The following is a 13,488-nucleotide window of genomic DNA, read 5'->3' as shown; positions in this document are numbered from 1 at the left end:
GAATACAAACCTCAAGACATGCTGGTCAGGGCCAAATTTGGCAGACAACAGATGGTGACGAGGAATGCCAGCCACTGGGCCTTCAAACAGAAACAGTACCTGTTTAACCCAGACGGGGGAGCCAGAGCCTTAATTATGGAAACATCCACCCTCCTCAGTAAGAACTTGGTCTATTGTATCAACTGTCAGAGCTGCACTCTCCTCTATGTTGGGGAGACTGGAAAGACACTGCTGACTAGACTAAAACAACATCTTTACAACACTGGGAAGGGCAGATTGAACACACCTCTGATTAAACTTTTCCAGGTACACTCTGTTCAGTAACTGTCATGGATTGCCACATGGACATAGAACCAAAGAAAAAGACAAGAAAGGGTCTGGATAGAGAGGCTTGAACACCAGAGTCCCTTTTGGACTGAATCTGTTCACTGGTCATTGTTCTCCACAGGCCTGTGATGATCTCATCTTGACTCAACAACAAAAATAAACATAATTTTATGTATGAGAAACTGTATTTGCAATTTCAGGTTGAGGGGCAGCTTTAATTCTTTTCGTATTTTTCTTTTTTGTTCTTCTAATTTTTCCTTCACCCCCCCCCTTTGTGCCTTTATTATAGTGCAGTGGAGACTGACAGGAAAGGGGGTAGAGAGAGGGGAATGACTTGCAGGAAAGAGTAGAGCCAGTCAGGAGTCGAACCGGCCACTGCCTGCTAAGAGCGTCTTGTGCTCACATTGTACGCGCCCTAACCACTCGACTACCAGGCCAGGTTTTTCTTCTATTGGTCTTTCCCCTTTTAAAATTTTGGTATCTGTTCTCCCACAAAAAAACAAAACTAAAAAAAAACCTTACCTGCTGCTCTGGTTTAAACATCTGAGGACCTGTTCTCAAATCCATCCATACTGTCCTGAGACCCTATATAGGGCCATACGGCACTCAAATGTAATTCACATGTGGGAGAATAAACAATTATACAATAGCCTACTAGTTTGCATTGTTTAACTGTATATGTTTTTTATATGTTTTATTTTATGGATCCTCCTTACCATTACCAGTGCACAGCTACGGAGTGGTATGAATCAGCATGATTAACATTAGCATCAGCATCAGTCAGCCAATAGGAACTCACTTTTTCTTAATGACTCAATGCAAACATTTCATCTTATCAAGTTTGGTGAGGAACAGTCACATGATAGGTCACATGATGACAGCACAAAAAAACTTGACATTTTTAATTGTCATTTACACATACATATTGTGCAGTGAAATTTATGATCCAGCTAAACCTGACTAAAAAACCTGACTGAAACATATTTTATAGTAAAAAAATGACTGTTAGATCTCCATCTTTTATTTGCATCACAGCAGATGCATTGTCATGGTTCTTGTTTTTCTTCATCTAGCAAACAGAAACATCACTGTTTCATTTAGGATAGAAACTAAAAAACATCAGAGTAGGTTGACACAGCAGTGAGACATGATGATGAAACAGATTTACTGAAGGCTGATTGGATCTCTGCTGATGATGTCATCTTGTTGAATAATCACACAACATTACTTGCTTGAATTATGTGAAAAAAACTGTACAACATTTGGTTGGAATGGGGCTAACACTGAAGCTTTGCTCTCAGACAGTAACTAATTCACGTTAGTGAATTTCACTAACGTCACCAGTTAAGTGAAATTCACATTTATGAATTCTGTACTCATGACATTCTATATTATTATTTATCTATGAAAAGTGTGGACTGAAACAATGAAAATAGTTTGGCAGTTGTATGCATAAAATAAATACTAGTTTGTTGTTCTTGTTTATTCTACAAGGTTTACATACAGGTGATTACATTACTATCAGTAAACATCACACCAAAACACACACAGAAACACTACTGAGATGTCTGAATTGGTCACAAATCCAGATTTCTGCTGCAGAACTTTTTAAAATCTGCTTTCATTTCTGAACCCAAAAATGTTCATCATAAGATTCACTTTGAAAACTGAGAATAATCGCAGGTCTTCAGTACATTGCTATAAATGTCATTAATATTATATAAGCATGTCCTGGCATTGCTATTTTAGGGTGGAGGTTGAGTAATCTGATGACTGACCAAATGAATGTCGACTGAAATTGTAGACTAACCAGTGAAGCGCTTAACATTAGTTTTCAGTCTCTGTGATTTCAGTGTGATTTTACTGTTTCTGTGGTGAAGTCACCTTATACTGGGATCATATCATTGTTTTCTTGCATCACATTTATACATTTTGAAACAACACATCATTATACAGATGGCTTACATGCCTCTATAGTAGACCTGATCTGCTCTGACTGTCTGAACAGGTTGAACCACAGTCAATCTAGTTTCTACAGAGGAGCAGATCTGGACCACTAAGTAAAAGATCTGGACTGGGGTTAGGATAAGATATGGAGGGTTCTAGCAGTGTAACTGTATCTCTCAGTGGTCCATATCTGCTTTCCTCCTGAACTGTCCTGAACTTTCTGTCCTGAACTGGAGCATCATTTCCAGTGTAAACCCAGTTTGTGGTATCCATGGTAACTGGCAGGCCCGGTTACTCTGACACTTTCACTCGGAAAGTGACACGACCCTGAAACTTGTCCCGATCGTCATTGTTGCGTAGGTCTGAACCCTTGACTTTACACTCCACCGTTTGTTCGACGTTATAGTCATCCTTTGTTAACAACAACTTGACTGCAACCAGAGGCTGCACATAGTCAGGCTGTAAAGACAGAGAGAGAGAGAGAGGTAGGTTTAACAAAGAGACAAAGAATTTTCAAAAGCTCTTTATCCACTTGCAACAGAATTTTCTAAATACAATGACAATGTGTTTTCAAAAAAAGAAAATGATAAGATAAGATAAGATAAGATAGCCTTTATTAGTCCCACAGTGGGGAAATTCACAGTGTTACAGCAGCAAGTGGCAGTGCAGAGAAGAGGAAAGCTGCAAGAAACTGCAATAACAAATATTTAGAAAGATAAATAATAACAATATAATAATGTACAAAATATATAGATCCAAAAAAATTACATATTTACAACAACAGTTGCAGTGTTGTGGGATATTGACAGATGCGTGAGGTTATTATGGTGGTGAGTTGTCTGTTTCTGGTGTGTGCATGGTTACTGAGTGCAGTGTTTGTTGTAAAGTCTGACAGCAGCTTGAAGGAAAGACTTGCGGTATCTCTCCTTCACACACCGTGGGTGCAGCAGAACTGAAGGAGCTGCTCAGTGCTGTCAGAGTGTCCTGCATGGGGTGGGAGGTGTTCTCCAACAGGGATGATAGCTTCGCCACCATTATCCTGTCGCCCACTACCTCCACTGAGTCCAGGGAGCATCCCAGAACAAAGCTGGCCTACCTGATCAGCCTGTTCAGTTTCCTCCTGTCAGCAGTGGAGATGCTGCTGCCCCAGCAGACCACACTGTAAAAGATGGCTGATGCCACCACAGACTTGTAAAAGCTCTCCAGGAGTGCCCCCTGCACCCCAAAAGACCTGAGTCTCTGTAGCAGGTACAGCCTGCTCTGTCCTTTCTTGTAAAGAGCATGTGTGTTGTCAGTCCAGTCCAATTTATTGTTCAGGTGAATACCCAGGTACTTATACGAGTCCACAATCTCAATGTCCATTCCCGGGATGTTCACTGGGGTGGTTTCAGGATGTTTGTGCCTGCGGAAATCGTCTACACCAATGCCAGGCTGGTAGGCTAACTGAAGTGGGTCCAGTGATGGGCTCACCAGGTGCCGAAGATGAACAAGGACCAGCCACTCCAGGGTCTTCATCAGGTGGGATGTCAGTGCCACTGGCCTGTAGCTGTTGAAGTCCTTGGGGTGCGGTGTCTGGACAGGACTTCAGGAGCCTTGAGCTGATGCCATCAGGACCCGCTGCTTTCCTTGGCTTGATCCTCCTGAGTTCCCTCCTCACCTGGTTTATTGTGAGGGACAGATTGGAGCAGGGTGACTGTGTGCTGGAGGTGGTGGTCAAGGGGTAGGGACAGTGGACAGGGAATGTGGTGGAAGTACAGGGTGACTGTGAGCTGAGTGATGCGTGAAGTGGAGCTGAGGTGGGGATGGGGCAATCCACAGGGGGCCCAGACGGTGGTGGCTGTGGCAGGGAAGACAAGACAGGGGGAGGGGCGGATGACTCATCAAACTTGTTCCAGTTGCCAGGGCGCCGCGGATGGCTGCCTCAGTGTGTTGGTGCGCACTTTTTTGCCTTATTTTCTTTGTAAATTCAGTTTCTGCCTTGGTTTCCGGAGCTCTTTCACCAGAGAAGAGCTCATTAACATCAGAGAAACAACTCCAGAGGATTTTTCTCCACCTTTATCAACTCACCTGTGGAATTATTGGACATTTTGGTCAGAGGTGCACTGACCGTTACACTCACAGTGAAACGCCGGAGGAGAGGAAAACGTGCCGGTGCGCTTGCGCATCTCCGCCGCCGCGGACTTCGCACACCGCTCCCAGGTATCTTTCTCTCCAAGGTGCGTTCACTGCCCAACAAGCTGGATGAACTTCAGCTACTGGTGCAGGAGAACAAAGACTTTTCTTCATCTTCCGGTTGTGCTTCACGGAGACGTGGCTGTGTGGATCGATTCCGGACTCTGCGCTGGAGCTGGCCGGCTTCCAACTCTTCACAGCGGATCGCGACACAGAGCTGTCCGGCAAAACGAAAGGTGGAGGAATCTGTTTTTATGGTAACAGTGGCTGGTGCAGAGACGTGACAGTGATCCTGCAGCACTGTCCTCCCGACCTGGAAACTTTCATCATAAACTGCAGGCCCTTCTACTCCCCCCGTGAGTTCGCTTCATTCATCCTGGTCGGTGTTTACATCCCACCACAGGCCACAGCAGATACTGTGTGTGGAGCGGACCAACCTGGACTCCTTAGTTATTGTCCTTGGTGACTTTAACAAAGGTAACCTCAGCCACGAACTGCCCAAATACAGACAGTTTGTTAATTGCCCGACCAGAGAGGGGAACACTCTGGACCACTGTTACCCCACAATCAGTGGTGCTTATCACGCCGTCCCCCGGGCTGCACTGGGCCACTCTGACCATGTCATGGGCCACCTGATTCCCACATACAGGCAGAAACTAAAACTGTGTAAACCTGTTGTTTACAAGAACCTCCAAGATCCTCCAATTGCATCAATCACCAGAACAAATTCCTTGTATGTGGAAACATACTTGGCAATAAAACTGATTCTGATTCTGATTCTGAAATCTATAGAAGAAGTGATTCAAGTCATCTGCCCACTTCCTGTCCCCCACAGGCTGGGAGTTGGGTCCCTTGTAGCCTGAGATGGTTTAAAGGCCCCTCCAGGCTCCGCTGATGTTGTTCAGCTGCAGGTTCTCCATCCTCCTCCTGTAGTTGTTCTTCCCTTCCCTGATTTTTCTCCTCAGCTCCCTCTGTGCATCCTTCAGCTCCTTGTTTCCTGACCTGAAGGCTCTCTTTTTCTTTTTGAGGAGAGCCTTGATGTCAGAAGTAATCCAGGGTTTGTTGTTGGAAAAGTACTGTATAGTCTTGGTGGGAACGGCATTCTCCACACAGAAGCTGATGTAGTCCGTTATACAGTGTGTCAGGCTGTCAATGTCTTCCCCGTGGTCATCACAAAGTACTTCCCACACAGTTGAATCAAACCAGTCCTTTAAGGCCTCTTCAGCCTCGTCAGACCATCTCCTCACTGTGCAGGTGACTGCTGGCTGCCTGTGTACAAGAGGTTCATACACAGGGAGGAGGTGCACCAGGTTGTGATCTGATCTCCCCAGGGGAGGGAGAGGTGATGAGCTGTATGCTTCCTTCGTGTTGGCATACAGTAAGTCCAGTGTTTTATTGTCTCTGGTGGGGCATGTGACATACTGGGTGAATGTGGGTAGAATAGAGTCCAGAGTGGCATGATTTAAGTCCCCAGAGATAAGGAAGAGGGCATGAGGGTGCTGTGTCTGCAGCCTGCTGGTAGCTGAATGGAGGACATTGCATGCTGCATCCGCGTTAGCAGAGGGAGGGATGTACGCTGCTATCACAATAACATGCGAGAATTCCCTCGGCAGGTAGAATGGCCTCATGCTAACAGCTAGCAGCTCAACGTCTCAACTGCAGAGTTGTTCTTTGACAGTGATGTGCCCAGGGTTACACCATCTATCATTCACAAACACAGCCAGTCCCCCTCCCTTCCTTTAACCGCTCTCCTTTGTCCTGTCCGCCCGTATCAGCTGAAACCCTTCCAACGCAGCGTCAGTGTCTGGTGTCAGCGCGGTTAGCCATATCTCCGTGAACACCATGATGCTACACTCCCGGTATTCCCCCCCCCCCCCCCCCCCCAATTATAATTGGGGGGGGCTGGTTCTCCTGGCACGTCGCTCCCTCCCGCCACGACTTCCCCGTCTCTTCCTCCTCAGCTTACGGGGAATGTCGGGTCTCTCCTCGGGTAACACCGCTGTGTTACGGAGTGCCATCAGCTGTTCCCCTGTGTAAACAATGGAGCCATGGCTGCACGCCGGGTCTCCAGACACGGGAGTAAACAGAGAAAATAAAAACAGTCGAGCAGCCAGTACGAACACCGCAAGATTACGCGTGTCCATAGTGCGCGAATAAGAGAAGCTGATCGTTGATCAAAAATACAATTTAAAGTCGGAGAAAAGGGGAAAAAGGGAAAAAAGCTCAACAATGAGCAAGAGCTGCCTGAACATGCTGCCACTTGTGCGGCGCCATATTAGATTAAAAAAAGATGTAAATAAATAAAAATTAAATGAATAAATCCAAAAATCTGTTCATTCATACAACATTTTTTTTTATAATTTAGAATCCACATCCAGGTTCAAGGAGTTAATAATAGAGAGATAAGCATTAACTGCTGCATTTCAGCTTATATCATTTTTTGGTGGATAATGGCAGATAGAGACATACAGACAGACAGAGAAATAGAGAGATAGGGAGAGATTTTTGATTTTTCAACTCTCTTTAATTAACCAAAAATCAATGTTTAAAGCACAACATGAGGAAAAAGAAAATTCAACTAAAAAAAAACACCCCAAAAAAAAACCCACCTAAAAAAAAAAAAAGTAAAAAAAAAAAAAATTATACAGGTATGTATACAAATACATACACACAGACACACACACACACACACATACTGTATATATACATATCCACCCTTTTGGTACCATACCATTATGCTGGGTACCCCAACAGAAGGGTGCCAAAAAATGGTACGGGACGGGTCGGTTGTTTTGGTACCATTCACAAATGGGAACACAAATAATTGTGTACCGTACTGTACCAAACTGAACAGTACTGCTTGGTGGAAACACGCCTTTAGTGTGCCGTGTTCCCCGCTGTCTCTCCTAACTAGTCTGAATCTACTGCAGGTGACACACTGACTATACATGACTACCTCACACAACCCCACGTATAATAAACAACTATCTCTTTAAAATCTAGGGAAATATTCACTGAAGGGACAACATCATTTTCATCAGATTTAACAGAGCCATTGCAATACTGACTCAACAGTGTCTACTCACTGTCTGCGAGAATTGCTCTCCATTTATTAAGCAACACAGCAATTGTCCGAGTTGATCTGACCTCTAACTGGGATGCAAAAAGAGCTGCATGTCCATATTTGCACCTGCAAACTGACATGTCCCGAGTCACTAAATTAGATACACACCCACAGATTGCACTCAAATCATATATATAGACACCTATACACATACCTACACACACATACACACATATATTCATATATATACACATGGTACAAATGTATACATACATGTACATATCTAACATATATTAGCATAAACACCCACACACACACCCTCCCCAACCTACACCCACAGACACACACCCACCTATAAACACTAAACCAACAATCGTCCAAACAGCAGCTTCTCTTCTTAAACAGAACACAGAACCTCTTTCACACACCCAACTCTCTGAAATGCCTCTACATCCTTCATCATGCTGTAGTAGTTTGAGTCAATGTTTAACCTGCTCTTCATAATCCAGATGAAGACTTTCTCTACATCACAGTCAGCTGACCCCTCCATCTTTCTCCTCCAACTCAGGAGAACAGCCATCTTGGCCTGACCCAGAAGGAAGTTTAACAGTTGACATTTGTGTTTGTCTTTCTGTCTGTATTTGCTGCCCAGGATGAACATGTGTTTATTAAAAACTTCTGCGTACAGATGAAACAGCCTCTGTAGCAGCAGGAACAGACCCTGCAGCCTGCTGCAGTCCAGGAAACAGTGAAACAGTTTCTCTGAGGGAGCAGAAAGGACACCTTTCATCTACACAAGGATTTAAAACACACACAAAGGCACTAACAGCTCCATGTAAAAGCCTCCACTGTAAGTCTCCCTTTTAGTTAACAGTGGTTTGTACAGTGCTCTCCATGGGGGGCCCACATCTGGACCTAGACCCAGGTGGACCCTCTGTGGTGTGTCGGCCCGACCCTTCAGTTTGTCTTTGTTAATCACCCTGACCAGGAGTTTGTACACCGTTTTCCCTCCTGTGTCAGAGAGATGTATGGGTCCTGACACACCGTGTGTGAGAAACCAGCCAGGACAGTCTTTAAAATCCACAGACAGGCTCTCTACAGGGAAGGGGTCTGTGGACCTCAATAGACCTCTCAGACTGTGAGACCATGACGGAGCATTCTTCTGTGGAGAGCTGGTCTCTCCAGACTTTCAGCATGTTTCTGATGAGCCTCACTGAGGAGACCCCGACGGCAGAGCAGAGAGCAGCAGCATTGTCCATGTGTGGTCCACCCAGGTCCACCATGTGTCCCAGAGTGGTGACGTTAGCAGCCAGGAACTTCTCTGAAACAGAAGGTCCCATGGCCTGGCTCACATTAAAATGAGTCCCAAACACAACAGGTTCTTTTAAAATTCAGAAAAGCGAGTTCCAGCTCTGCAGTCTCTCTTTTTTTTAAAGTCCCGAGATTTTAAAAAGACTGATAAAATCCTGGAAGGTCTCTCAGTCTGTGGTTCCTCAGGTCCATTAAAAACAAGGATTCCTCCAGTCCCAGTCCCCAGCACAGAGCCAGGACAGCAAAGGCCGTGGTCCTCCACACGAGGTCTGTAGGTCCAGGAGGGCAGCGTCTGTATGAACTGGAGCTGGATCCAGGTGAGCCCACCAGGTAGTCTAACTTCCTGCAGCTCATCCCCCACTCTCAGGGCTTCACTTTTTCCCCAGATGACTTTGGCAGAGGAGATCTCACCAAAACTCTGGACACAGCTGATTAAAAAGTTCATGTCATCCTTGTTTTTGACAGCGACAATCATCTGCCAAATTAAAAAAGCCAAATTAAAATGTGGGAGTTTAAAACCAGTGAGACCTGTTCACAGTTTCTGGAGGAGAGGCTCTATTGCCAGGCAGTACAGGATGCCTGAGAGAGGGCAGCCCTGCCTGACGCCCCTCTGCATTTTGAAAGGAACACTCGCCAGTTTCTCAGGTTCTGCAGTTCCCCCTTTTTTGGCAGGAGGGTGAGAACCGCTCTCCTGCAACTCAGGGGCAACCGACCCTTCAGCAGAGGACCCTGAGGATGCTGAGCAGGTCCTCACTGATGACTGACCAGAAGGCTTTGTAGAAATCTGCTGGCAGACCGTCCAGACCGGGAGATTTCCCAGGCTTTAGGCTCTGCAGCACCTCCAACAGTTCCTGTGGGGAGACATCGGCCTCCAGCTGTTTGCCTCTGCTGACACCTTTGGCAGACCAGTGAGGAAGGAAGACAGCATGTCTGGTTTCTCAGTATATTCAGTTTGAAACAGTTCCTCATAGAAATCAGCTGCATATCTGTGGATCTCTGCAGAGTCCTGGAGCAGCTGCCCATCAGCAGAGCGTAGACAATGCATCAACCTCCTCTGTCCGTTCCTCCTCTCTAAGCCAAAGAAGAAGTGAGAGGGAGCAGCCATCAGAGCAACGTTTTGAAACCTACTGCGTACCATAGCGCCCCCGGTGGGCACGCCCAGCAAGTCAGCTAACACGTTTTTTTCCTTTGAGGACTTCAACGTGTCCTCTTTCTCCTGTGGAGTCTGCCAAAGTCTGCAGCTCCACCACCTCTCTCTCCAGGTCTCTGATAGACTGGACCAGGTCCCCAGAGACATTATGACTGTACTGCAGGCACAGAGTCTTTATCTGGCTTTTCCCCACATCCCACCACTGCTGCAAAGAGCTAAAATCTGACTTTGTTTGTCTACATTAATCCCCAAAAAACACTAACAGCTGTTCTAAAACATTTGTCAGATAAAATTGCTGTGTTAAAATGCCAGTATGCGCTCCCACACCTGATGTTGTTAATGAACACACAGCCCTTCACTAACGAGTGGTCTGAAAAACCCACCGGCTTTCTAGAACAATTTCTAAAAACACTAAAATGATGCTTAAAACAATAAAACCTGTCGAGTCTTGACATGGACAGGAGGTGATCCTTACAGTGGAGCCAGGTGAACTGTCTGAGCTTCCTATGGAAGTTTCTCCACACGTCACACAGCTCATTGGTCTCCATCAGTCTCTTTAACAGTTTCTGTGAAGCAGCATGAGGTTCGGGGTGATTTCTGTCTAACGCAGGATTTTCAGTACAGTTAATATCACCCCCAATAACTAAATACTCCTCCCTGCTGCACCTCTGGACCACCTCACCTAAAGTGTGCAGGAAAGCCAGCTTCTCTGTGCCTGCGGTTGGAGCATACACATTTATAAAAAACATTTTCACTTTCTCAAACTCTGCCTTTACCTTTAAAATGTGACCTGCCATCACATCTTCAACATCAACAGAAACTGGAATAAAATCTCTAGAAAATAAAACCCCACTTCCCCACTGGAGCTGCTTTTATGGCTAAAATAAACCTGTCCGCTCCACTCCCTCCTCCAGTCACATTCATTGTCCACAGTGCTGTGTGTTTCCTGCACTGTTAGCAATTGCTGTTTTACAGCAGAACAGTATTAACCTGTTATTTTTGAATACATCACTCTACTGTTAATACAAACAGAAATTTGGTAATTTACTGTTCTTTTAACAGAACTATACTGTTTTCCTAAAATACACCGCTAATCATTCATCCAAACCATCTAAATCACAGTATCATGTTGTATTTTTTGCATTGTGGGAAATTGCATTGTGGGAAATTTAAACCAAACTACACATGGGAATGTGGATCTGTGCCTCTCTGTATTCATCCCCATCGAACAAATTGTTTGGTGAGTAGCAGTTTTATTACATTCGGAAATTGGTGCAAAGTATATTGGCAATGTTTTCAGTTTGTTTTCATCAGCCTACTGAATATGTGCATGGGATGAAGAATGATTCAGTAGCTAGCTAAATTTTCACAGATGATTCCTACATGTCTAAGGTAATCTGTGGGCACACATATTTTATTTTATTTTATGCAGGAGTCAAGGAAGTTCTTTCTCTGGGTGAAGATGTCGAGCTGTCCTTTTTTGTCACCCAGTTCTGATGACTCATTTCTCAGAGAACACCATGGGACTAGTTCTTCATGCAGATGCAAGTTTCCATTGAAAAAAAAAAAAAAAAAAAAAAATATATATATATATATATATGTGTGTGTGTGTGTATGTGTGTATGCCATGTGTCAATTTATCAAGGGTATTTTGCTGTCTTTGTTCCTAGGAATCTGCCACTACAGCTGACATTGAGAGGACAATCTCCATTCCTGCAACTCCTCGTCTGATACTGCTTGCTATGTTTACATCACTGAATAGGCAAGCAACAACATTCTCTGATTTCTTTTGTTATATGAATGCATTGTTGGTTTTCAAATGTTTACACTTTCTCTTGGTTGGAGGAATAGTCAATACATGTTCACAATTACTAAAAAACGTTACATTTAGAGACATGTTTAGAGACATCAGCACAATTGGAGATACCCATTGTTTTATCAAAAGCACCTCTGACAGTAACATGGTTGTAGGAGCGTAAAAAACAAAGCAGTTTATTCTTTTGACAAAAGGCAAACACAATTCACACATTTATATCACAATTACTATTTTGTAACAATAAAAACTGTGCTGCTATTTATATTGGGGACCGTTTAAATCAGAGGCAGTAACTGTAACTAATCCATTATGAATAGAATGTTCATAGAGATTAAAATTATTTTTCGCAACTCAACACAAATCATTTCAAACACGGACTGAAAATCCGTAAAAATTTGACAGGACAATTCTTTGTCATGTTTCAGGTGGAACAGCAGGACGCTGTATTCAGCGCTGGATGGTCAGCCTTGAGGGCCATGTAATATGTGAGGGAATCCAACCCACCTTCTTGACAGGGCTTGCTGCCTTATTTTCCACCTTCTACATCTTCAATCTCAAATACCAAGAAGAGGCCTCATGCACTCTTGAATTCATCCAAAGGTTAGGTATTTTCACTGAAACATGTGTTTCTTATCTTTTCAATGGTATGCTATTGTGAACAAAACATTTTCTGCTTTTTGTTGTGTTGTTAATGTAAGTGAGTTACACAACTTGATTTTTACACTGTCTGAAGAGACACTATTATTTTTCAGGCGCTTCATTGGTACAAACCCTGAGTGAGGCACCAAGGCTGGACGGGGCAAAGTCTTGTCAAAAAAAACTGGCAAAGCCACCGGCAAAAAAATTACAAAAGTCAACCCACATGTATCCACTCTGCTGAGAAGACTGATGGACTTTCACTGGGACTTCATTTAAAATGATGAAATTATTCAGTCCCATTACACACACACACACAAAGACACCAGCTTGTCTCATTGCTTTAATTCTTTTTCCCTCACAACCTCACCCTCTTTCTCTCTCCCTTACAGGGTAGAAAGTCTGAATCGCTGTTATTCTCGTCTGAAATTTGTCTTTGTCTTGTTTGTTCTTGTTGTTTCATTATCTGAACTGTTATATTGTGGCTAGTTTCATGTCAATATTTTCAGCAAAAAGTCAAAAGAAAGAAGGCACTGTCCGAATGTAGGGAATCTAAATTCATGTTAAAATAAAAGGCAAAGTGCATTAAGAAGCTGTGTTTTTTTCACATTGCAATAACATGCTGATCTGTTCTAAATTCACAAAGCACATTTTGTTGTAGTTTGTAGATTTTGTGAAGACTGATAATGTATTTTTAAATAAATTAGTTGACTGTAAAGTATTGCAAAAGTAATCTTAAAAAACTGAATGCTGTATTTTTCAATAACAGTACAAAACTGTAAATTTTAATGACAGTAAAAAAAATGTTAATTTTACAGTAACATAATGGCAACCCTGCTGCCAGTTCTTTACTGTTATTTTACAGGAAAATTTGTTATAGTGTGGATAAATGTGACATTCAGCTTTTTAACATTGATCAAACTAAAAACAGAGGCTCGTTTACCAATGTGTCTTGCTCCATTTACATTTAATGTGCCCAGTTTAAAGTTGCACCTGTTTAAAACAGATAGAACAAAAATAGGCTGAAAGAGATTAGAAACAAAGATTTAGTCATCCTCACGGATC

The 13,488-nt window shown here is 43.6% G+C and overlaps 1 protein-coding gene across 1 annotated transcript in view; it reads right to left on the bottom strand.

Moving 5' to 3' along the window:
• Positions 1–1,214: 1,214 nt before the first annotated feature.
• The window catches only part of LOC139632081 (sodium/potassium-transporting ATPase subunit beta-3-like), a 29,812-nt gene continuing 17,538 nt past the window's right edge, over positions 1,215–13,488 (bottom strand). Inside the window, exon 7 of the mRNA XM_071496823.1 lies at positions 1,215–2,733. Within this exon, the coding sequence (XP_071352924.1) occupies positions 2,566–2,733 (168 nt within the window). The 3' untranslated portion in view covers positions 1,215–2,565. The remainder of the gene's footprint in view (positions 2,734–13,488) is intronic.

The sequence above is a fragment of the Trachinotus anak genome, unplaced genomic scaffold (assembly GCF_046630095.1).
Source record: "Trachinotus anak isolate AG129_WGS33_773 ecotype Australia unplaced genomic scaffold, CSIRO_AGI_Tana_v1 ptg000014l, whole genome shotgun sequence".
Classification (NCBI taxonomy): Eukaryota; Metazoa; Chordata; class Actinopteri; order Carangiformes; family Carangidae; genus Trachinotus; species Trachinotus anak.
Note: the sequence above shows the minus strand (reverse complement) of the source record. Positions and strands in the feature narration are given on the sequence as shown.